The 24,738-nt window shown below is 48.9% G+C and overlaps 1 protein-coding gene across 1 annotated transcript; it reads right to left on the bottom strand.

Annotated features, from left to right (window-relative positions):
* Positions 1-1,427: 1,427 nt before the first annotated feature.
* Positions 1,428-3,972, bottom strand: LOC100125700 (MADS-box transcription factor 32). Its single transcript, XM_044501803.1, has 7 exons — positions 3,539-3,972; positions 3,363-3,429; positions 3,222-3,283; positions 2,991-3,132; positions 2,851-2,892; positions 1,857-1,932; positions 1,428-1,759 (listed from the first exon to the last, which is right to left on the bottom strand). Exons 1-7 carry the CDS (start codon positions 3,727-3,729, stop codon positions 1,749-1,751), a joined length of 591 nt encoding a protein of 196 aa, XP_044357738.1. The 5' UTR covers positions 3,730-3,972; the 3' UTR covers positions 1,428-1,748.
* Between the last annotated feature and the right edge of the window lie 20,766 nt (positions 3,973-24,738).

The raw sequence follows: 24,738 nt of genomic DNA, 5'->3' as shown, positions 1-24,738 counted from the left end.
TCCAACTTGCATGCGAATGCATTTTTATGATCCCTCGTGATTTTCCAACCTATTACGCGTGTAATGGCCCAACTTGTATGCGTATGTGTTCTTCTAATCCCTCGTGGGATGGTCCAATATATTGGGGTTCTGGTTTGGATCATGAAATTGAACGTGAAGCCATCATTGTAGGGTATGGACCCACCTGGTTTATGAAGATCTAATGGCTATGCTTTGTCGTGACACTGAATTAAAGGTCAGCTATTTCTAATTATTCTGAGATTTTACAAGATAATTATCTTTATTCTGATGACCCCGTCAAGTACTTTTTATATATAAATATTATAGTTGTAGTATGATTCTAGACTTCTATAGTATATCAACATCCATGGCATTAGCCTTCTGTACATGAGTAAAAAAATGAACCTGACACCAATAAGATAGGAACACACCTATAGGATTCTACATAATCGATCTTCTGATGTAAAATGACAAATATTTTTAGATCGGGGCTGCCTAGAGCATAATTGAACCATTATTGATCCATTAATAGGTCTGATATATAATTTTGTGCAGGTGGAACTTACCTGATGTTGTCTGATTGCTCGATGGCGCTGCCCTTTGGCCGCTGGAGGAAGACAACTCTGAAGTGCCACCGGTTGGAGGTTGTTGACCTCAAAGTTTGGGTCGCCAAAGGAGGATTGGTGCCAAAGGAAGATGATGTAGTAGTTGTACCCTAAAATCTAGAGGACAATGAACCTTTGAGGTCGTGGGGAAGGTCTTATATGGATGGCTGAGTTTCTCATGTCTGTACGATGACACCGTTTGGACAGATATTCGGTTTGGAGAGTTATGGTAGTTTTTTTAGGAATAAAGAGACATGGTAGTGTGGATTTTTTTTAGAAACGGAGAGACATGGTTTGGGTTTGTTTTGGGACATTGGACCTTTTTTTTCCTGGGGTGGCGTCATCGATCATGGGATGGTCCATCCTGTACGTGTGTAATGGTCCAACTTCCAATTCCAACTTGTATGTGAATGCATTTTTATGATCCCTCGTGATTTTCCAACCTATTATGCGTGTAATGGCCCAACTTGTATGCGCATGTGTTCTTCTAATCCCTCGTGGGATGGTCCAATATATTGGGGTTCTGGTTTGGATCATGAAATTGAACGTGAAGCCATCATTGTAGGGTATGGACCCACCTGGTTTATGAAGATCTAATGGCTATGCTTTGTCATGACACTGAATTAAAGGTCAGATATTTCTAATTATTCTGAGATTTTACAAGATAATTATCTTTATTCTGATGACCCCGTCAAGTACTTTTTATATATAAATAGATGGATAGATGCACATGTTATATTTTCAGGTTCAGACAAAATAAAGACCGGCAGAAAATTAGAAGATGCTGGCCAGCATGCCTGGGAATCAACAGAGATGAAGACGTAATCAAGAACATCACACAATAAGCAGCAGAAATCGAGAAAAACACGAATTGTCCACATTGACGAAGAACGTATGAAAGGAGGCCATGAAGTGACCGTTAGCTACATTATTGCAATACTGGACTGGTATCACATTCCACCTATTGGAGGTACAAAGCACAGCCCAGTCCAGCCTAAGCCAAACATCTCATAAGACAGTGGTCTCTTACAAGTTCATACAATCCCTTCGAAGGAAATTGCAGAATATTTGAACCTGACATAACACTCGAGCTCAACAGCAACACTAGAGCAGAACCCCACGGCCAGAAGCTTTCACCCGTTCCTAGTTGAATCCTGCGTGCATTTGCAAACATTGCACAAGGCACACGTCAGATCTGCGAGCTACTTACTTGTACTGTAACTAGGTTCTGAATCGACTGGGAGAACCTACCAAGTTTGAGGTCCAGACCGTTGTTCAGCGAGGTGGATCCGCCTTCCACGACCTTCAGGCTCTGAGCATGAGCGAGCTGTGGATAATAAAATTACATAAACATAACCAAATTGCAGCTGGATTGGTCGTGAGAAGCACAAAATATCATGAACATAAAACTCGACGACTGATAAACATTCTTGAAAGAAACAAAGTAAGAAAAATGTAAAGAAGTTTACATGCGCCAAAGAGTAGTAGCTAGCTGTCCAGTTCAGATAGGCTTGGGCAGGCTACCCTGCGGTGCACGTAGGCTAGCCTGGCCTTAGCCTCACGCCGTTGCTTGCAGGGAGTGAAAAGTTATTCCACCTCCAATGTAAAGAAGCTGCAATGAACGGGTCTACGTGTTGTAGGTCGGTAGGCTTTGTGTCACTTCGTGCCTTGCAATGGAGCACTCCATTTACTGAGCGGTACCATGAGTAGGGCGAACACGCCTCCTCCTCTTGATGGAGGCTCCTATTTTTTCATTTCGGATGGAATCCTATTTTTTGTAGATGGGAAAAAGAAACGCCTATTTTTGCCACGGTCTGTGTATATCCAGGCATCTATACCAAGGTCCTATTCCATGGAACAGTCGCTCTACAAGTACGTAGTATTAAAATTCTTGACTTTTGTTCTAGAGAAACATTGTGATCTATGGTGCCCGTTTTTCAACTAAAAGGAGTTACTAGTGCTAAACATGACTACAAGAGTAAGCCTTTTTGCTTCGTTTGGGGCTCTCCAATTCAACAACACTAGCAAAAAAAAAAGAAAGCTCAGGTTAAAACTAAGCACAACCGAGGCATCATCATGGAACCCTGCCACCGATGGTCACGCAACTATAAATCACCACCAGTTGCTTCAGATTCATTTAAGGGTTTCAAATCTTCTGACTGGGTACTGTTTTTGTCCTATGTGGTTAATAATAACACTAATGATGAACGCCGCAGGAACTTGAAAAGAATCTAAAAGCTCTCACCTTGTCACATAGGCCGTAGCGCTCAGCTTGTTTCCCCCTGATCTGCATGCAGCACGAAACAAAACATTAATTAGGCGAGTCACCGCATAGTGAAAAATATGCAAACGAGTCGATCGAAGAGGGGTACAGTACACACTCACCATGTTCTCGAGGTAGCTCATCTCGCCCCCGATCTTGCGGTCCTTCTCGGAGCGCACCTTGTGCATGGCCGCCTCCAGGTTGTGCTCCAGCGCCGCCAGCGACGGCACCGTGTACTGCTCCCCGTCGTCCACCGTCATGAACCTAGAGACAGATTAACACACAGCGAGATCAGAACAGGCGCAGCGCAGCCACGCGCGCTGTGGCCGGCCATGTACGTATGCTTCGCTTACCTCAGCTCCTTCTCCAAGAGGTCGCACATCTTGGCCACCTTCTCCAGCTCGGCGCGCCTCTCCTGCTCGATGCAAAAGGGGGCCTCTGTCAATCATCACTCTGAATCGAAGCATTGCAAAGTAGTAGTACAACGCACGTACCTGGCGGATGTCGGACCAAACTTTGGTGTGCGTTGCAGCCTCGTACCTCTCGACAAACTCCTTGACACTGCCAAGAACAAGAGATGCGCGAGCAAGCATGGGCGGGCGTACAAACAAATCAGCACATTTAAAGAGAGGTTAACTGAGCGGGTAGGTCGGTGAGGCGGTTGGCTTACGAGGGGACGGTGGGCGCGAGGTACTGGTAGAGCTTGCCGGAGGCGGAGAAGAGGAGGAGGAGGAGGTCGGCGTCGCAGAGGACGGCGAGCTCCCGGGCCTTCTTGAAGAGGCCGTCCCTGCGCTTGTAGAAGGTGGACTGGCGCTGCGTGGGGTTGTCGATCCTCTTTATCTCGCTGCGCCCTCGCCCCATCTCGTTTTCCCCCTTCCGGCAGGCAAGGCTTCTTCCCAAACTCGCAAACGCGCAGCGGAGCAGGGGCCTTTCCGTTTCCGAGACCTTGCAAGAATAAGGAAAGGTTTGGATTGCCCGCGCCGCGCGAGCGACTAGGTCTCTGCTCTACTGTGATGGTGCGTGGAGGAGGGGGATGTAACAGTTGCGGCTTGTTCGGGGTGCTTGTAGTAGTTGGCCTTGGCCGGGCGAGAGCGAGTGTGAGATGGGTTGGGTTTTTTCTGGTTTAAAGACGGGGTGGCCCTCCGAAGTAAGACAAGATAGTCTAGTCGCGTGTCAGGCCTGGCTTTGCTTGCTTTTCTGCAGGCGTGGGAGGGAGCAAGGCTGAAACGACGGAGACGTGTCGACTGTCCTCCACCACAGTGGATGTGGCCAGGGTGGCCAAATTCACTGTTTTGATCTTTTTCAAAACTCCGGTTTCTAAAAAATTTAGGATCTCATCCTACCGTCATTATCCTTAGTGATAGGGTAGCACATCCTACCGTCCGGCGGTAAGACTTATCTGCGCCGTCATGTTTGTTTCGTGTGAAAAAGATCATGCCGCCAAGGTCTTTGGCGATAGGGACATGCATGCAATTATTATAGGGGCATACATGCAATAAACAAAGATGAAGACCCTACGATCAAGGACCATGGCGGTAGGGTAACACAACCTACCGCTAAGAACCACGGCGGTAGGGTCTTTTCCACATCAAACGGGCCTGACGATGCAGGTAAGTCCTACCACCAGAGACCCAGGCGGTAGGTTCTGTTACCCTACCGCCGAGGCCAATGGCGGTAGAAAAATGGCCAGATCCCGATATTTTTACAAACCAAGGTCAGATTTGACTGTTGCGAAAAGGGTCAAAACAGTGAAATCGGCCGCCAGGGTCACCCGAGCAGGCCTCTCACTGCTCCTGCATACGTAGTCCCAGGTAGTACATATTAAGAGCATCTACAACCAGGATTGCCTAATTTAGTGCCATATATGCCCGCGGGCGCGTCCGCTGGTGGTCGTGTAGAGTTTATTTTGCTCACTCCACAACCACAATCCGCAACCAAATCCATACAAACGCATGCATGATACATAGATCAACCGAACAACCTACCAATGAAGACGTCATGAAGGAGGAGCTCCTAGCCCAGCCCATCCACGAGCGGCGAAGAGCAATGCGGAGCAGACGAGCTCGATGAGTCGGTGTTCAGATCATCTAGTTGATATCATCGGAGCTGCTTTTGGCCATGGCGGAGGGGACGGGAGAGATTGGGAAAGAAGGGGAGGGGTCCGGGGAGTTCAAGAGAACTCAGAGGAGTGGGGTTTGACTAGGGTTCGTCAGACCTACACAGGTTTTTGTGGGGACAGTAGTGTAGGGGAACGATGCATGGAAAACAAAAATTTTCTACGCACACGCAAGATCTATCCATGGAGATGCATAGCTATGAGAGGGGAGAGTGTTTCTACGTACCCTCGTAGACTGTTAAGCGGAAGCGTTAATCAACGCGGTTGATGTAGTCGTACACCTTCACGATCCGCCCGATCAAGTACCGAACGTACCGCACCATCGCGTTCAGCACATGTTCAACTCGATGACGTCCTCGCCTTCTCGATCCAGCAAGACGGGCGAAGTAGTAGATGAGTTCCGGCAGCACGACGGCGTGGTGACGATGGTGATGCAACTATCTCCGCAGGGCTTCGCCGAGCACTACGAAAATATGACCGAGGATGAACTAGATGGAGAGGGGCGCCGCACACGGCTTGAGGATCATGGTGTGTGTTGCCCCACTCCCTCCTCTCATATATATAGGTGGAGGGGGAGGGGAGGGGAGGCAACCCTAGGGAGCCCCCAAAGGGGCCGGCGGCCAGCCCTAGGTGTGCCCCCCTTCCTTTCTTGGCGCTCGGGGAGAAGGTAGGAGTGGAGGCGCCCCCCTTTCCTTTCTCTCATGTGGAGGGGAAGGCAGGAGGGGCTAGCCCTCCTCCCTTTCCTTCCCTAGGGCCGCCTGCCATGAGGAGGGGCGCGCCAGCCCTATGTGGGCTGGTGTGCTCTCCCTTGTTGGCCCAACAAACCCAATAACTCCCCGTGGACTCACGGAACCCCTTCCTGTACTCCGATAAAACTCCGGTGCATTCCGAAACCTTTTTAGAGAACAAATAGTATCGTTCTATATATCAATCTTTACCTCTGGACCATTCCGGAGCTACTCGTCCTGTCTGTGGTCTCGTCCGGGACTCCGAACAACATTCGGTCATTGTCGGTGTCAAACCGGCCGATCTCCGGTAGGGGGTGCCGAACTGTGCGTCTGAGGATCGAAGGTAAGAAGGGACAAAGGGGACACGGTGTTTACCCAGGTTCTGGCCCTCTTAATGGAGGTAAAACCCTACGTCCTGCTTGGTTGATTTGATGAGTATAGGGGTTACAAGAGTTGATCTACCCCGAGATCATAATGGCTAGACCCTAGCTGTCTCACCTATGTGAATTCTGATAGCCTCTACGGACTAAACCCTTCGGTTTATATGCACACCGGAGGGGTCTAGGGTTGCACAGAGTCGGTTAGTAGAGGAAGGAAATTACATATCTGGACACCAATCTTGCCGTCCACGCATAGGAGAGTCCTACCCGGACACGGGGGAAGGTCTTCCGCCTTGTATCTCCACAGCCCATCAGTCCGGCCCATATCAAATAGCCCGGACACCCGAGGACCCCCTAGTCCAGGACTCCCTTAGTAGCCCCTGAACCAGCCTTCAATGGCAATATGTTTGGCATGCGAATTGTCTTCGGCATTGCAAGGCGGGTTCCTCCTCCTGAATACTCCAAAGTAATTTTTTGAACAAAAGAACTATATCCGGCTCTGTATAGTTATTACAACCCTTAGCCACGAAGGAAAGATATCAAACAAAACAGTGTATTTCCACTAACAACTTTTCTCGGCGAAACGTCACGTCTGGCCTCTTAACATTTCGAACCGTTTTCACGCCTCCCGCTTCGCGTTTTGAGGCAGAACCTCCATTGATGCGTCTTGTCAAAACAGCGATCATGTCCGCCCTTTACGGGATCCTCATCTGTTTTGGGTAATCCTACTGTGCCATTCGCACGACCCCTTGGGAACAGGCGAGTTTTATGGCTTGAGGGGGGCGTTTGATATTCACTGCTTATATAAGAGGATAAAGATCCCCCCTTTCCCCACGCCTTCTTCCTTCTTCTGCTTTCCCATCTTCGAGCTCCAGCACCCAAACTTCAATCTTTCCCACCGCCACCAGCCTCCCAGCCATGCCAGGATCTGGTTCAAAGGGCAAGTGGGAGGCCTCTTGCGTCACCGAGAAGGACGTCAAGGAGCTTCGGGAGGTGGGGTATCTGTCTGTGGACATCGCACACAGGCTCCCTGCCAAGGATCAAGTCATCCCCACTCCAGAGCCCGGCGAAAGGGTGGTATTCATCCCCCACTTCCTACGTGGGCTAGGGTTTCCCCTCCACGCCTTCGTCCGGGGCCTTATGTTCTACTACGGGCTAGATTTCCATGATCTAGCCCCAAATTATTTCCTCCGCAACTCGGCGTTCATCATCGTGTGCGAGGCGCTATTCCGCATCACCCCACACTTCAACCTATGGATCAAGGTCTTCAATCTGAAGCCGAAGGTGGTCGACGGGCAGCATGCAGACTGCGGTGGCGCCATGGTGAGCAAGCTCCCCAACGCCGTTTGGCCTAAGGGGGCCTTCGTGGAGACTGTCAAGGTGTGGCAGCATGAGTGGTTCTACATCACCGAACCCCGCGACGCCAAGTGGGTGGCCACTCCTGAGTTTAGATCCGGACCCCCTATGCGGCTCACGTCATGGACCACTAAGGGTCTGGACTGGGGATCCACAACGAAAGTGTTGATGCTGCAAAATTGCATCACAAACATGATAGGAAAGAACACCAGTCTCACTAACGTGATTCAGGTGATGCTCTTCCGTGGATTCTTCCCTGTCAACTTCGGCTGTCTCACATGTGGGAGTTCAATCCGGAAGATCCACGGACCTTGAAGCACTTCTTTGGCACAACGCACGAAGACATCTGGAAGCTATTGTTCAAGGCCCAAAAAGCGTGGCCGAAGAAGACCGAAGACATCGGTCTTGACAGCGAGAATCCGGCCACACCGGTAAGTATGATTTTCCCAAATATATATTCGGTCAATAAGTTTTTTAAACATAATGATTTTTCTGTCCCTTGTACAAGGTTGGATAGCAAAGGCGGAGCGGATTAAGTGTCCGGCCGCGCTGCCTGAAGACCCGGCCACACCGCAGCTGATGAAGATGCTGGTCCCGGCGCCCTATCAGGCGCCGGAGAAGAAGGCCAAGAAGAACAAGGGCAAGGAGGCCAAGGGTGGCCGCCGCCACAAGGGTCCTTCGGACGCGGTGTCGGGGGAGACCGAAGCCCCCCCTCCCACGAGGGAGATGAGGAAGAAGAGGAGGAGGAAGCGGAAAGCGATTCCCCTCTTAGGGGGAGGAAGAAGAAGAGGATAGCCTCCACAGACCCGGAGGAGGAGGCGCCCAAGAGGGGGAAGATGGCCCTCTCAGATGGTTCGGATTCGGAGGCTGAACCCATCCGCAAGAGGCTTCCCAGAGTGAAGCCCCTGGCCGAATCGTAAGTACCAAAGGGTTTATCATACATCTTTGGTCCTCTATACTTTTATGATATAACTTATTACATCATGTGTCTTTCAGCCCTGCTCGCGACCTCCCCAACCCTTTGCTATCTGAGGGGAGTTCTCTGCCACCCGAGATGGCAGAGAGCGAGACGCCCCCGTGAGCCTCTTCGCCAACCATAGCGGATGACACCGAGGTGTTGTCCCGAAGGACCTCTCCTGCCAGCGGAGGGGCGAGCGAGGCTGCTGAGAAGGCGCCCGAGGGTGATACCTCGGCTGCCGAAGACATGGGGGGTGTGACCTCCATTGCGACCGATGGCGGGGGCCTTGATCAATCCTGCCTCCAGCCGGACATCATTCCAGAGTCCCACGTGTCTCTGGAATCAGGCGAGCAGCCCCCTTTGAAGGAGGGGGAGCATCAGCTCCGACGGCAACCTCCAATAATCCGGAGGCGCCGAATACTCTGGTGGAAGCACTACGACGTGCTTCCATCATGGAGGAGCACCGCACCCTGATGGGTGCGGTGGTAGAGAAGGTTCAGTCCGCCAAGAGCGCGCTGAGCGAAGCTTTCACCAGCCTGCTGACAGGCTTCGAGGTATGCGATGTAATGCTCTAGACACTTCTTTCTTTATATGAAGGAAATATACCTATATTATAGTAGCCCATGAAACTCTATCCGGTTTTGAAAAAGCCGGACAGAGGATCATATAGTATTCGGAAGAGGTAACGTACTTTTCTATTGTATAACAGGCTTCCCTGTTGGTGGCAAACGCCCAGGCCGCTGAAGTTTCCGAGCTCAATCAGAAACTGAAGCTGGCTGACGATGAAATAGATCGCATCAACAAGAGATTCGATGAGATGCAAGGTATGCATGTATTTTAAAGAGTTTGATCATATATCTGAAGTGATATGCAAATTCAGAGTGTAACTCATGTACTGCCGTGATTATGAGTGCAATTGGCGCGGCCGAGGTCGAGATCCTCAAGAGCGCCCTTGCCCAGGCCAAGGAGGAGGCGAAGGCGAATAAAGCAACCACTGATAAAGCGGTTGCGGAACTAAAGACCAAACAGGTCACCTGCGGCCAACACGAAGAGCGGGTGGCCGAAGTGGAGCAAGAGCTGAAAGACGCCATTGTCAAGTGCGAGGCCCGGGAGGAGAAGACTTCGGCCCAAGCGGCCGAACTCGCCAAAGCCCTCCGGGAGGCGAAAGAGGCGCGGACCGAGTCCCGGAGTGCTCGTGAAGAGATCCGGCAGGCCGAACAGATAGCGGTTGGTAAGCCCTTTCTCTTGCAGAGTATATTTGGGGGTCAAAGATATGCCTTGCTCACTCGACTGTGGAGTTCTCTAGACGCCTTTGCGGATCTTCCGAGGAGTGCCACCAACGCCGCGCGGTTCTTCCGAGCCCAGGAGGGGAACTCGATAGAGAAGCTATTCTGGTCACAGTTCCTGGTGCCGGAGCATCGGACGCTGTGGAACAACAAGATGAAGCAACTGTGGGAGCTGCATAGGATGTCCGGTTTGGCCATGAAGGATCTCATAGTCTGGCTTTGGCCAGCCGAGCCAATTCCTGGCAGCTACTTCGGCTTGGTGAGGCGACTCGTCGATGCGCTGCCATGAGTTGAAGCTGTGAAGCACTCGGCATGCATAGAGGGTGCGCGGATGGCCTTTGCCCATGTCAAGATGCATTGGGCGAAGATGAAGGCCACCGACGTAGCGACCGCAGGCCCGCCCAAAGGCAAGGACCACCGCAAGCCGGAGAGATATTTTGAAGATGTCCTAGCGGGTGCCCGAATAGTAGAGGGCCAATGCTCAAAGGATGTTATGTTTGAGTAAATGTATCCGGGCTGTCAAAACTTTGTTTTATGAACCGAGGCTTGTCATATATTTATGCCTCGGTTCTGAAAGTTTGCCAGTAGTCGGCTTCAGCCCCCACGTAGATGCTACAGGAGTGTTCGGTATAGCGCGTGATCACACTTTATCCAACGTCTTGGTTCGTAAAGGAGGTGTTCGCGCAATGAACTAGGCAATCAGACTATGCGGCTTTATTACTTTCACTTAGCCATAGGAGTTTGACGGTGGGGCTAAGTACCAGCCCCTGGTGCGTATGCGGCACCGAAATAGGATACCTTTGTCGCATGACCGGGCTAAGACGAGTCCTTCGTATAACACGGCGTAAATCACTAATGATTTATAGTAAGTCGTCGAATCGCCGACCAGCTCTCGCCATACCATGACAGTTAGTTTTCGGCTTTCTCTACTGAGGTGTTTGACCAGAAAAACCAGAAACACAATCGCAATAGTTCTCCCTTTACTACCTTAGCCGGACTAGCGGAACGTAAGGTGGTAAACACAGGAGCCGGGCAACCCAACTATAGACCAAAGACATGATTCGGAGTTGATGTATATAATGCAATATTCGGGACGCCGAAGAGTACCCTATAGGTGTTCGGACTTTTGAAAATATCCAAAGCCGGATAGAGCTCCCGGCATTTAGGCCGGACCAAGGCATATGTGGCAATCTGAAGCAAGTAGGGAATACAGATGGTAAGATAAACCAATACCGAACAGAAGTTGGCAATAAAACTGTTTCCTTTATACTCTGATTAATACGTCAAGGCGTGCTATTACAGATAATGCCATGAACATCAAGGATATTTTACGTGCCGAGAATTTGTACACAAGGGCAAGCGGTATATAGTGCCAAAAAAAGAAATGGTAGTCTTGAAGATCCCCTTGATGCCTTGCCGCACGTCTGCGCCGTTTCTCATTGGTAAAAAATCCTTTGAAAGGAGCTGTCGACAGTCGTCTATACCCAAAGGGGCCTGAAAAAGGGGCCCTTGTATGACCGTAGGGTAGCTAGGTTTTTAATGAACCTGTAGTATGATAGAAGAAGAAAAAAGAAAGAAAGAGAAGAGGTTAAGGTCTGAATAGGGTCAAGCCGCACTATAGACCTTTTCTGAAGTGTGCCTGCATCGCTGCCCAGGGTATTTTAAGTGCGTAATTATGCACGCGCGGTACATATGCCGCGGTTTCATGGGGCGATCGGCGGAGGCGAAACTGCTAGTCAAGCTCTGGATCCTCCGAGCTGTCATTCTGCAGAGTAGGCCGGACTCGCTTAGCAGTGTCCGGGGTCTTGATGACCGATGAATTGTTCGGCTTGATGAGGCCGCTCTGCACCTCGGCTGCAAGGGCTGCGGTATGATCCTCAGTACGGAGGGAGCGCTCCATATTTCCATTGACTGTGATAACGTCGCGCGGTCCGGGCATTTTGAGCTTTAAATAAGCATAGTGCGGGACTGCATTGAAACGGACGAAGGGAGTTCATCCGAGCAGTGCGTGATAACCACTACGAAAGGGGACAATGTCGAAGATCAAGTCTTCGCTTCGGAAGTTATCCGGCGAACCAAAGACTACTTCCAATGTTAAGGAGCCCGCGCAGCGAGCCTCTACGCCGGGTATCACTCCTTTAAAGGTAGTGTTACTAGGCTTGATTCTTGACGGGTCAATACCTATCTTACGGACAATCTCTTGATAAATCAAGTTAAGACCGCTACCACTGTCCATAAGGACTCTAGTGAGATCGTATCCATCGATGATGGGATTGAGTACCAGGGCTGCCGAACCTCCATGACGGATATTGGTCGGGTGGTCCCTGTGATCGAAGGTGATCGGACAAGCCGACCATGGGTTGAATTTTGGGGTGACAGGCTCTACGGCGTAGACGTCCCTTAGTGCGCGCTTGCGTTCCCTCTTGGGGATATGTGTGACATATATCATGTTCACTGTTTTCACCTCAGGGGGAAATTTCTTCTGTCCCCCTGTATTTAGTGGACGGGGCTCATCATCGTCCTCTCTTTGAGGCCCTTTCCCCTTGTGTTCGGTATTTTAACTTACCGGCCTGTTTAAAAACCCAGCAGTTTCTGTTGGAGTGGTTGGCAGGCTTGTCGGGGGTGCCGTGAATCTCGCAAGGCCTGTCTAGTATCTTATCCAAGTTAGATGGATCGTCCCTATTTCCTTCGAATGGCTTCTTCCGCTGAGCGGGTTTAGAGCCACTGAATCCGGCATTCACCGCCGTATCTTCAGTTTCTTCATTGTTGTTCCGACGCTTGTTTTTGTTACGCCGTGGCCTTCCGTTGCCATCCCTGGCTTCAGAGGTGCCAGGGTCGCTGGTACTGTTGCTTCTACGAGCTAGCCAGCTATCTTCTCCCGTGCAGAAGTGGGTCATGAGTGCGGTAAGATCTGCCATAGTCTTCGGCTTTTCCTGACCGAGGTGTCGGGCGAGCCATTTGTCATGGACGCTGTGTTTAAAGGCCGCTAAGGCTTCGACGTTCGGACAGTCGACGATTTGGTTCTTTTTAAGTAAGAACCGTGTCCAGAGTTTGCGGGCTGACTCTCCGGGTTGCTGGACTATGTGGCTAAGGTCATCAGCGTCCGGTGGTCGGACGTAAGTACCTTGGAAGTTGTCTCGAAAAGCATCCTTCAAGTCTTCCCAGCTGCCAATAGAGTTCTCTGGGAGGCTATTCAACCAGTGCTGTGCTAGTCCCTTTAGCTTTAGGGAGAGGTATTTAATGGCGTGGAGATCGTCACCGCGAGCCATGTGAATATGGAGGAGAAAATCTTCAATCCATACAGCGGGATCGGTCGTCCCATTGTATGCTTCAATGTTTACGAGTTTAAACCCTTCTGGAAACTGGTGCTGCATTACCTCATGAGTAAAGCACAAGGGGTGTGCGGCGCCTCTGTATCGGGCAACGTCACGTCGGAGTTCGGATGGCATCCGTGTTCGGTTTTTGGCCCGAGTTTGGTTATGCTTATCGCGCCAAGCTTGATGGTCGTTATCTCGTGTTGGAGCGTGTCCCCTTGATACATAGATTTATCTAGTCTGACCGGCTCTATTGTCCAGGTCCTGACGTAAGTCGTAGGTGTAGCCCGGAGCCACTACCTCATTGCCTCGACGGCGAGGTGGCGCAGGCTAGTGTTCGGCATAAGTAGCCGCTTTGTCTCGTCCACGTGGTGGTCGGTCTGGTTCATCAGCGTGATTATATCTTGACGGTATTGGCTCGAGGGCATCGTCGTCAAATTGTGGTAGTAGCCGACGTTTCGGATAATTCTTTGTTGGGTGTTCGAGGCCGTATTCTTCGGCAGCTAGGACCTTGGTCCACCTGTCATTGAGCGTATCCTGTTCGGCTTGAAGCAGTTGTTGTTTCTTTTTTAGGCTCCTCACAGTGGCAATTAGCTATCGCTTTGAAGCACTTTTGCTCGCGGGATTCCTCTGGCACGATGAAATCTTCGTTGCCGAGGCTGACATCCTCCTCGGAGACCGGTAGACAATTACTATCTTCCGAATCCTCATTCTCGACAGGTTCGTCGGGGTTAACCCTTCCCTCCTCCCATTCATCCTGCTCGGATGCAGGCTCAACGGGGTCTTCGGCGTCATCCGGCGTGTTGTTATCTCCGGTGCCGGTGTTGCTATCTTTTTCTCGACGAGATCGTGAGCGGCGCCACTTACGTCGACGCTTAGGTGGTGCCTCGACGGGCTTGTCCTTGATCGGATCTTGAGTGCCATCGCCGTCCTTCTTTTCGGGCGTATCCACCATGTACACATCGTAAGTAGAAGTGGTCGTCCAACGCCTAGTGATGGGTGGTTTTGGCCTGATTCGGTTCCGGCATCGTCGTTCATGCCGTCGATGTCTTCGGAGGCGTAGTCCAGCATGTCGGTTAGATCCTCGACAGTGGCTATCAAGTGGGTGGTGGGTGGGACACAAAATTCCCCGCTCTCAGCCCCTAATTCGGGCTGGGCGTAGTTCGGAGGTGATACTTCTGTAATGGTGAGAGATCGCATTAAGTCCAGAGCCTCGTTTAGGAGCGAAGGCTCGACGGGCGACCGGGGGCCTGCGGAGCTGGGCCTGGTAGACGCCACCTGACTGTGCTCAATGGACGCATACCCCGGGAGTTCGGAGTTAGCATCCAGAGGTGAGTCCAGCTTCCCGATGACAGGGAGAGTCCTGTTTGATTCCAGGACTGTTGATAATATGGTCACCTCTGGGTCTCCGGCAGGGAGCTTCGTAATAGGAGAGGGTCCGGCAGGGTTCATACTCCCGTCTTCAGACAGGGTGGTCCGCTCTGGATCTAAGGCCAGGGCAGGAATGATAGTTGATCCTTGAACGGAGCCTGACAGTGGATCCGACGGGTTTACTTCTTGTAGATGAGGAACATCGGTCGAGGCCGCGAACCCTTCGAAATCAAGTCTCCTCGAATATCAGCGACATAGTTCAGGCTTCCGAACCTGATCTGATGACCAGGGGTGTCGTTGTCGATCTGTTCAAGGTGACCAGTTGAATTGGCACGCAGAACGAAGCCGCTAAACACAAAAAGTTGACCAGCGAGGAAAGTTTTCCCGGAAACAACGTCGTTGTTGATGATCGAACGAGCCATCAAACTTTCTGCTGACGACACAGTGGAACTCTCAATGAAAGTACCAATGTCGGTGTCAAAACCAGCCGATCTCTGGTAGGGGGTCCCGAACTGTGCATCTGAGGATCGAAGGTAACAAGGGACAAAGGGGACACGATGTTTACCCAGGTTCGGGCCCTCTTAATGGAGGTAAAACCCTACGTCATGCTTGATTGTCTTTGATGAGTGTAGGGGTTACAAGAGTTGATCTACCTTGAGATCGTAATGGCTAAACCCTAGCTGTCTAGCCTATGTGAATTCTGATAGCCTCTACGGACTAAACCCTCTGATTTATATACACACCAGAGGGGTCTAGGGTTGCACAGAGTCGGTTTGTAGAGGAAGGAAATTACATATCCGGACACCAATCTTGCCGTCCATGCATAGGAGAGTCCTACCCGGACACGGGGGAAGGTATTCCGCCTTATATCCTCACGGCCCATCAGTACGGCCCATATCAAATGGCCCGGACACCCGAGGACCCCCTAGTCCAGGACTCCCTCAGTCACCAACTCATATAATACTATATCATCAACGAACGTTAAGCGTGCGGATCCTACGGGTTCGAGAATGATGTAGACATGACCGAGACACCTCTGCGGTCAATAACCAATAGTGGGACCTGGATGCTCATATTGGTTCCTACATATTCTACGAAGATCTTTATCGGTCGAACCTTTATGACAACATACATAATTCCCTTTGTCTGTCGGTATGTTACTTGCCCGAGATTCGATCCTCGGTATCTCCATACCTAGTTCAATCTCGTTACCGGTAAGTCTCTTTACTCATTTCGTAATAGATCATCTCGTAACTAACTCCTTAGTCACTTTGCTTGCAAGCTTCTTGTGATGTTGTATTACCGAGAGGGCCCAAAGATACCTCTCCGATACACGGAGTGACAAATCCCAATCTCGATTCACGCCAACTCAACAGACACCTTCGGAGATACCTGTATAGCATCTTTATGATCATCCAGTTACCTTGTGATGTTTGATAGCACAGAAGGTATTCCTCCGGTATCCGAGAGTTGCATCATCTCATGGTCCAAGGAATATGTATTTGACATTAAGAAAGCAGTAGCAATAAATTGAACGATCATATGCTAAGCTAACGGATGGGTCTTCTCCATCACATCATTCTCCTAATGATGTGATCCCGTTATCAAATGACAACTCATGTCTAAGGTTAGGAAACCTTAACCATCTTTGATCGACGAGCTAGTCTAGTAGAGGCTCACTAGCGGCATGGTATTTGTTTATGTATCCACACATGTATTTAAGTTTCCGATCAATACAACTCTAGCATGAATAATAAACCTTTATCATGATTAAGGATATATAATAATAACCATTTTATTATTGCCTAGGGCATATTTCCATCAGTCTCCCACTTGCACTAGAGTCAACAATCTAGTTCAATCGCCATGTGATTAACACCCAAAGAGTTCACTAGAGTCAATAATCTAGTTCGCATCGCCATGTGATTAACACCCAAAGAGTTCTAAGGTGTGATCATGTTTTGCTTCTGAGAGAAGTTTAGTCAACGGGTCTGCCACATTCAGATCTGTATGTATTTTGTAAATTTCTATGTCTACAATGCTCTGCATGGAGCTAATCTAGCTAATTGTTCCCACTTTCAATACGTATCCAGATTGAGACTCAGAGTCATTCGGGTCGATGTCAAAGCTTGTATCGACATAACCCTTCACGACGAATTCTTTATCACCTCCATAACCGAGAAACATTTCCTTAGTCCTCTTAGGTAACTAAGGATAATTTTGACTGCTGACCAGTGATCCACTCCTGGATCACTATTGTACCCCCTGGCCAAACTCATGGCAAGGCACACATCAGGTGTGGTACATAGCATAGCTTCATTCTCTCTCTATCTTCTGACGTGGTCGGGCTTTGAGTCTTACTCAACTTCACACCTTGCAATACAGGCAAGAACCCTTTCTTTGACTGATCCATTTTTGAATTTCTTCAAAACTTTGTCAAGGCATGTGCTTTGTGAAAGTCCTATTAAGTGTCTTGATCTATCCCTATAGATCTTGATGCCCAATATATAAGCAGCTTCACCGAGGTCTTTCATTGAAAAATTCTTATTCAAGTATCCTTTTATGCTATCCAGAAATTCTATATCATTTCCAATCAATAATATGCCATCCACATATAATATCAGAAATCCTATAGAGCTCACCCTCACTTTCTTGTAAATACAGGCTTCACCGTAAGTCTGTATAAAACCATATGCTTTGATCACATCATCAAACCGTATATTCCAACTCCGAGATGTTTGCAACAGTCCATAAGTGGACCACTGGAGCTTGCATACTCTGTTAGCACCTTTAGGATCAACAAAAACCTTCTGGTTGCATCATATATGTCGGTGCAACAAACATTTATGTTGTTGCCCGGACTTATACACAGGCGTGCTGGTATCGCATGTCCAACACCAAACTACAAAACAAGACCAAGCCAGAGGAACCGTTCTTCATGAGATCAAGGAGCAGATCAAGAAGACCAAGTCAAACAAGATAGGAGAGCATCTCCTTGGGAAGGCCTCCCTTGCCGGGCAGGAGAGCCTGGCTGGGTCAAGGCCGCCCCAGGGATAAGTCAAGATTTCCGTAAGGCGAAGGCTCCCGCCAAGGCATCACCGCTCCACCGCTCCACAACGCAAATCACTTATCAATGCGGTGTTGAGCCCCCAAGTGATTAAGTGTCTTCCACTAAGCACGTGGCAAACGATTGGAAGATAGATTACTCATATATGACACCGGTCACTACAAAAAAAGACTAATCCGTGACATATTGGCCCGAACGAATTTTTTTCCTGTCATGCTTATGGCACTTCTATGACGATAATTGTGACAAAAACACGTATCACCATAAATGTGGTGGGCTCCTAATTCTATGACAAAAAATGATGACAGAAAATGGGCTTTTCGTCCTGGGCGGGCTGGAGACGCACCTGCATGACATTCTTTGGGCCGTCCATGACAGAAAAAATCATGGTAGAAGCGAGGGCAAGGAAAATATCGGGGAGTTCCCATTTACGGTGCGTGGTCGGGGCTGAGCGATTCACAGAGGAATAGCGCGTTTCTCTCATACACGTACGCGCGTGTGTGCGAGGCGTTGGGCTCTATCTGAACCCGAGCGAGGTGTTCGCTTACTGAACCCGAGCGATTGCACTAGCTACGCGCATTACTGAACCCGAGCGATCGATCCCTTGGCTGTTAACTGAACCCAATCGAGCGATTCCTTTGCTACTGCTTCTAACTGAACCCGAGCAATCGATCGTTGCTGCTGCTTACTGAAGCCGATCGAACCTGCTGCCTCTTGATGAACAGTGAACGTAGGGGTTGGTTGAACGAGTCGAGACGTACGTGGTTGGGGTTGGATGAACAGTTCCTGGTGGGGGTTAGATGAACAGGACCCGAGAGGAGGCTGCCACAGCCAAGCTGGTTGGGAGTGGATGAACAGGACCCCGTGGAGGGCTAGTTGAACAGTAGCCGGTGGAGGGCTGAATGAACAGTGGCACATGGATGAACAGTAGCTGGTGGAGGCAGGAGGAAGACATGGTGGATGAACAGTGCAGGTGGTGGCTGAAGGAAGTCGACGGTGGGTGAACAGTAGCCCGTGGAGTCCCGTTTTGCGTTACGCCACACCCCTCCCGATGAACAGGACTCCCGTTTCGACCATAGCACTCAAACACAAGTCCGTTTCCTCCATTTTATGGTAGTCCACACCCCTCCCGATCAACAACACCCCGTTTCGACCGTAGGAGCTCCAACACAAGTCCGTCTCCTCCGTACTGCGGTACGCCAGACCCTCCCGATGAAGAGGATGCTGTTTCGACCGTAGCCAGTTGAACAGAAGGCCGTTTCCTCCGTACTGCAGTACGCCAAACCCCGTTTCGCCTGTTCCGTCCAAGCCGGTTGGCTGCCGTTGAACATGACGCATTCCGAACCATTTTGTTGCCTCCCGATGAAGAGGCCGCTATTTATCTGTTCCAACCGAGCCGGTTGGCTACGCGATGAACCGGACGTCGTTGCTGCCATCCGTTGCCTCTCCATGTACACGAGCCCTGTCCATATGTATGCGCGAGTAGGCGTTCGAGACCCCGCCCGTATGTACGTACGTCGCCGTATTTTTTGGCATGTGGCTGTACATATGTGTACACGGTTTAGAAGGGACTGCCATAATTGCTACGTCAGGGGCTCTACTACTACACGTGCCGCTGCTTCCTCGGCCACGATTCATCGTTGCAGAGAGACCGATCGACCAGTATGTACGTACACGTTCGCGACCAGAATGACAACGCTATGTACGCTTCGACTAGTTGGGGCCCGGTTGTCAGGGAGGATAAGGAGGCACTTCCTTGCGTGCAAAGTTATTGATGGTGGGTCCGAGCTGTCAGGGGAGGATTCATTTTTTTCGCGCCTAATATGGAGGCATTTCCTTGCGTCCGAAGATATAGCTGGTGGGTCCGAGCTGTCAGGGGGGGGACTTTTTTTTGCAAAATACAGAGGCTCTTTCGGTAGTTCCCCGTTGTCAGGTGAAGGAATCATGATTTTGCGTGTAATAAGGAGGCACTTCCTTGCTGCGACCGTGGACCCAGCTGTCAACCTCTCCACGCATAGTCCTATTCCGATGTAAGTCGTTCCTTGACCACGTTGACCACGCCATGCTGAGAGCACCAAGGCGGTGGATGACGGCGAGGCCTAGGAAGGGAATGACCCGGAGCCGGGGAAGACTCAACAGTTGTTTCCCACGTGGAGGGGAGTACGAGGGTTTACTTGTTGGGCTGCAGTGTGAGGCTGCTATCGCCGGAGAATAACGGGAGGTCTCGGTGAGTACAGGGATGGCCAGACCAGCGATGGGAGTAGGGTGGGGCGGTGAGGCCTGCGAGGCAATAGAGCCGGCCACGGGAGGCAGGAGCAAGCAACATGACTGGCGCTGGTTTGGGCGGCTGGAGCAAGAAGACCAGAGGTTGAAGAAGCACGACGGCCGTTGGATGGACATCGTACGATCACCGCAACTAGAATCTTTTATATTGACTAAGTTGACAAAGCCCTGCGTCCACGTCAACTTAGTAGGCCCACAAGTCAGCCTCCAAATATGGTGGGTCCCACCTAGCAGCGGGGTTATTCATTTTTTTCTACGTAACAAGGAGGCACTTCCTTGCGTGCGAAGATATAGCTGGTGGGTACGAGTTGTCAGCGGGGGGAATATTTTGTTTTGCAAAATACAGAGGCCCTTCTAGTGGATCCCCGTTGACAGGTGGAGGAATCATTATTTTGCACGTAATAAGGAGGCACTTCCTACTCGCAAAAAAGGAGGCACTTCCTTGCGTGCGGCCGTGGACCCAGCTGTCAGCCTCTCCACGTACAATCCTCTTCCGATGCATGTCGTTCATTGACCACACTGTGCCGATAGCACCAAGGTGGTGGACGACGGCGAGACCATGTAAGGGAACGACCCGGAGCCGAGGAAGACTCGACAGTTGTTTCCCACGCGGAGTGGGTATGACCGTACGAGGGTTTACCAGTTCGGCTGCAGTTTGAGGCTGCCGTCGCCAGATAATATCAGGAGGTATGGGTGATTAGAGGGATGGCCAGGCCAGAGATGCGAGTAGGGTGGGGCCATGAGGCCTGCCCGGCAGCGCAGCCGGACATGGGAGGCGGGAGCAGGCGGTTCCGCCGGCGCTGCTTTGGGCGGCTGGAGCAGGAAGATCAGAGACTGAAGAAGCATGATTGCCGTTGGATTGACATCTAACGGTTTGACGCTGGTAGAGTCGATTGTTGACTAAGTTTCTTTTTTTAGAAACCTTGTGTACGCGTGAACTTAGTAGGCCCACAAGTCAATCTCCAAATCTATGGCAGACAACATAGAGCCCATTTGCTTATTTTTTAATAATTTGCAGCCCATTTGCTAATTCTTAAGGAATTTATTATAGCCCATTTTCTGCCCATGACCACGGTCAAAAAGTTCAACCTAATTTTGCATATTTGGGTGGAGTCCAAACTGTTTTAATCCAGAAATGATAAACATTCATTTTTTAAGAACTTATTGATTTGCCAAAAAAATTGTTTTATTTTTGTAAGCTAATAAGAGGTGGGACAACTAAGTTGGTTTTAGGGAAATCCAGTGGTAAAAAAAAATCAGCGTTGGGAAGGAAAAAAAAATAAGGATGTAAATATGAAAAGGGAACTTTACGTATTTTCAATATAATAATACATGTAAACTAGTAAAACAATTGGTACAAATTAGAAAACAGAAGTAGGATATGGCGTTTCAAGAGGAAAATAGAATTGGGCTGTGTCTTTTCTTCAGTAAAAAAACCTGCCTGAGGATGTTCTAAGAGAAAATATAACTTTTTGGCGGATAAAGAGAAAATATAACTAAGGCTGGCGGGCCAGAGGCCAATTGATACCTGATGGATCTTTGTGCCCGATTGTCGTCATGGGCTGGGCCTCATAAAAACAAAACCAATCATGGGCAGTCTACAGCCCAGTTGAAACTTGCTCGACCTAAAAAAACAATATACCTGCTGGATTACAATTATCAGTCTGTACTTGCAGAATTCTCCCATTTATTGACTACGTTAAAAAATTTGTAGGTGTCTCAGACGTCAACATTATTTTTCCATCGTGATATTAAGTGCATGCACTTGCTTGCATACGGCCATGGACCTACTGGTTCCCTAGGGTTAGGCTCTGTATGGACAACCGTCTTGTGGTTCCATGGACGAATTTCATGCAAATCGGATGGTTTTCAGTGAAACCGGACTAAATTCAATGCATTTTACATGTTTCTTTTTATTATGGAATATTTTACATATTTCAACTCATAATAACCGACTAGGCCTTTTTTTAGTCCATGGGAGGCGCTTCACATGATCGAGCTCGCGACACTTAACTGTTCTGGAAGGCTCAAATCCACTGCTCCTCTATTTTAACAATTTGCAGCTGGGCTTGGCAAGCCACAACCCAGTTCTGACATGATGCGTCCAACTATCAGCCTGTCAAATCGGATGGATCCTGTGCGTACTTCGAAGATGTAATTTTTTTTGGAGAGCTAGGAATTCGAACAGCAGGTGCTTATGCTACCCATCAAATAAAAACCAGGTGCCTGAAAATTTGTTTCGAAACAAATGATCTAGCTTTATATCCACGTCGCCCCTCGACATGATGGTTGGAAGCAAATGCAAGTTCATACCGAAAGATCCTTAACAACAATACCAACTTGCAGACGACCAGGTAGTACAAGTATACCAATACCAAAGTAACTTATAATCTTTTTAGTCCTGGCCCTAGTGTTGGTCTGGTAGAAAATCTTGCATATGACCAGCTCCCGCTCCTTCCCTTGCTCGAGGTCCCCGAGGTGGTACTGGTGCATCACCCAGTTAGTCCTCTGCTGGTCGAAGTTCTTGTTGGTGTGAAGCACCAGAACATTTTTGCTGCCCGTTTGTGATAACCCACAAGTATAGGGGATCGTTTGTAGCCTTCTTTGATAAGTAAGAGTGTTGAACCCAACGAGGAGCTCAAGGTAGAACAAATATTCCCTCAAGTTCTATCGACCACCGATACAACTCTACGCACACTTGACATTTGCTTTACCTCAAACAAGTATGAAACTATTTTGCAAGAATAAAACTATGAGTACTTTGCGAGAATAAAACTACGAATAAATTGCAAGGTAATAAAAGTGGGTAGCTTTTGTCAACAAGAAAGTCATTTGTCCCTAGGCAATCGATAACAAGTACCGGTAATCATTCTTGTAATTTTATATGAGGGAGAGGCATGAGCTAACATACTTTCTCTACTTGGATCATATGCACTTATGATTGGACCCCTAGTAAGCATCCGCAACTACTAAAGATCATTAAGGTCGTGAAACCAAACCATAGCATTAAGTATCAAGTCCTCTTTACTCCCATACGCCATAACCCACTTATCCGCGTTTAGGCTGCTGTCACCCCCGCAACACTTACAATAAGCAAACCATGAATATATTGCAACATCCTACAGTGGGGGGCCCTCGCTTTTGCGCGAGACGGAGGGCACCGTAGGACAGCACCATAAATAAAATATACAACCATACCAATCAAGATCACGATTAACCCATAGGACAAAACGGATCTACTCAAACATCATAGGATAACCATAGATCGCTGGGAAATAATATATGGTGTTCAGCACCATATTTAAGTAGAGATTACAACGGGGAGAAGGGAGGTTACACCGCTGCATAGAGGGGGAGAGAGTTAGTGTTGACGGTAGCAAGATTGTTGATGTAGATCATCGTCACGATACTAGCCCCGGCGGCGTTCCGGCGCCACCAGGAGAGAGGGGGAGAGAGCCCCCCTCCTTCTTCTACTTCCTTGGCCTCCCCCCTAGATGGGAGGAGAGTTCCCCCTCAGGTCCATGGCCTCCATGGCGGCAGAGGGGCGGGAGCCCCTCGATATTGGATCTCCCTCTCTGTTCTCTTCTATTTCGCGTTCCCCAGACCTGGCCCTTCACCGTTTCTTAAATTCTCTGAGATCCGTAACTCCGATTGCACTGAAATTTTTACATGATTTTTCCCCATAAATTATCTTTCTTGCGTCAGAAGAAGGGCCCCAACCACCTTACGAGGAGGGCGTAAGACACTTGGGCGCACCTGTCACCCCCCTGGCGCGCCCTGGTGTATCTTGGGGGCTATGGGCCCCCGTTTGCGTTGATTCCACCTCCCAAAAATCACATATATTCCAATATAATTCTCCGTAAATTTTTATAGCGTTTGGACTTTGTTTGATATGGATTTTCTGCGAAACAAAAAACATGCAACAAACAGGAACTGGCATTGGGCACTGGATCAATAGATTAGTCCAATAAACCATATAAAATTTTGCCAAAATATGTGAAAGTTGTATAATATTGGCAAGAAACACTCAAAAATTAGAGATACGACGGAGACGTATCAACATCCCCAAGCTTAATTCCTGCTCGTCCTCGAGTAGGTAAATGATAAAAAGATATTTTTTGATGTGGAATGCTACCTAGCATAAACTTGATCATATGTCTAGTCATGGCATGAATATTAAGACACGAGTGATTCAAAGCAATAGTCTATAATTTGACATAAAGACATCAATACTTAGGCATCCCAACAAGCAATCGTTCTTTTAAAATATCGATGCTAAAGAAAGCTATCCTTGCAAAATCATATAATCTTGTCATGCTCTATCTTCTTAACATAAAGTATTTACCATGCACAACCCCGATGACAAGCCGAGTAATTGGTTCATACTTTTTAACGCGCTTCAGCCTGTTCAACCCTCACGCAATACATGAGCGCAAGCCATGGATATAACACTACGGATGGAATAGAGTATGATTTTAGGGGTAAATATAGAGAAGACAAAAGGTAAGAAAGTCTCACATCAACGCGGCTAACCAACGGGCTATGGAGATGCCCATCAATTGATATCAACGAGAGGAGTAGGGATTGCCATGCAACGGATGCACTAAGAGCTATAAGTGTATGAAAGCTCAGTATGAAAACTAAGTGGGTGTGCATCCAACTTGCTTGCTCATGAAGACCTCGGGCATTTGACGAAGCCCATCATCGGAATATACAAGCCAAGTTCTATAATGAAAAATTCCCACTAGTATATGAAAGTGACTACATAGGAGACTCTCTATATGAAAAACATGGTGCTACTTTGAAGCACAAGTGTGGTAAAGGATAGTAACAATGCCCCTTCTCTTTTTTTTTCTTGTTTTTTCTTTTTTCTCTCTCATTGTCCGGAGTCTCATCCCGACTTGTGGGGGAATCATAGTCTCCATCATTTCCTCACTGGGACATGCTCTAATAATGAATAATGATGATCATCACACTTCTATTTACTTATAACTCAAAGGAAATAAAAATT

Source organism: Triticum aestivum, chromosome 3D (assembly GCF_018294505.1).
Source record: "Triticum aestivum cultivar Chinese Spring chromosome 3D, IWGSC CS RefSeq v2.1, whole genome shotgun sequence".
NCBI classification, from domain to species: Eukaryota; Viridiplantae; Streptophyta; class Magnoliopsida; order Poales; family Poaceae; genus Triticum; species Triticum aestivum.
The sequence above is the reverse complement of the archived record's forward strand: the minus strand, read 5'-3'. Positions and strand labels throughout refer to the sequence as shown.

Excerpts from the sequence above, each read along its gene's own strand:
- LOC100125700 (XM_044501803.1), bottom strand. The coding sequence starts at position 3,729 with ATGGGGCGAGGGCGCAGCGAGATAAAGAGGATCGACAACCCCACGCAG. Across the intron at positions 3,284-3,362 it reads TTTGGTCCGACATCCGCCAG|GAGAGGCGCGCCGAGCTGGA; the intron begins GTACGTGCGTTG and ends TGCATCGAGCAG. Across the intron at positions 1,933-2,850 it reads GCTACGGCCTATGTGACAAG|CTCGCTCATGCTCAGAGCCT; the intron begins GTGAGAGCTTTT and ends TATTATCCACAG.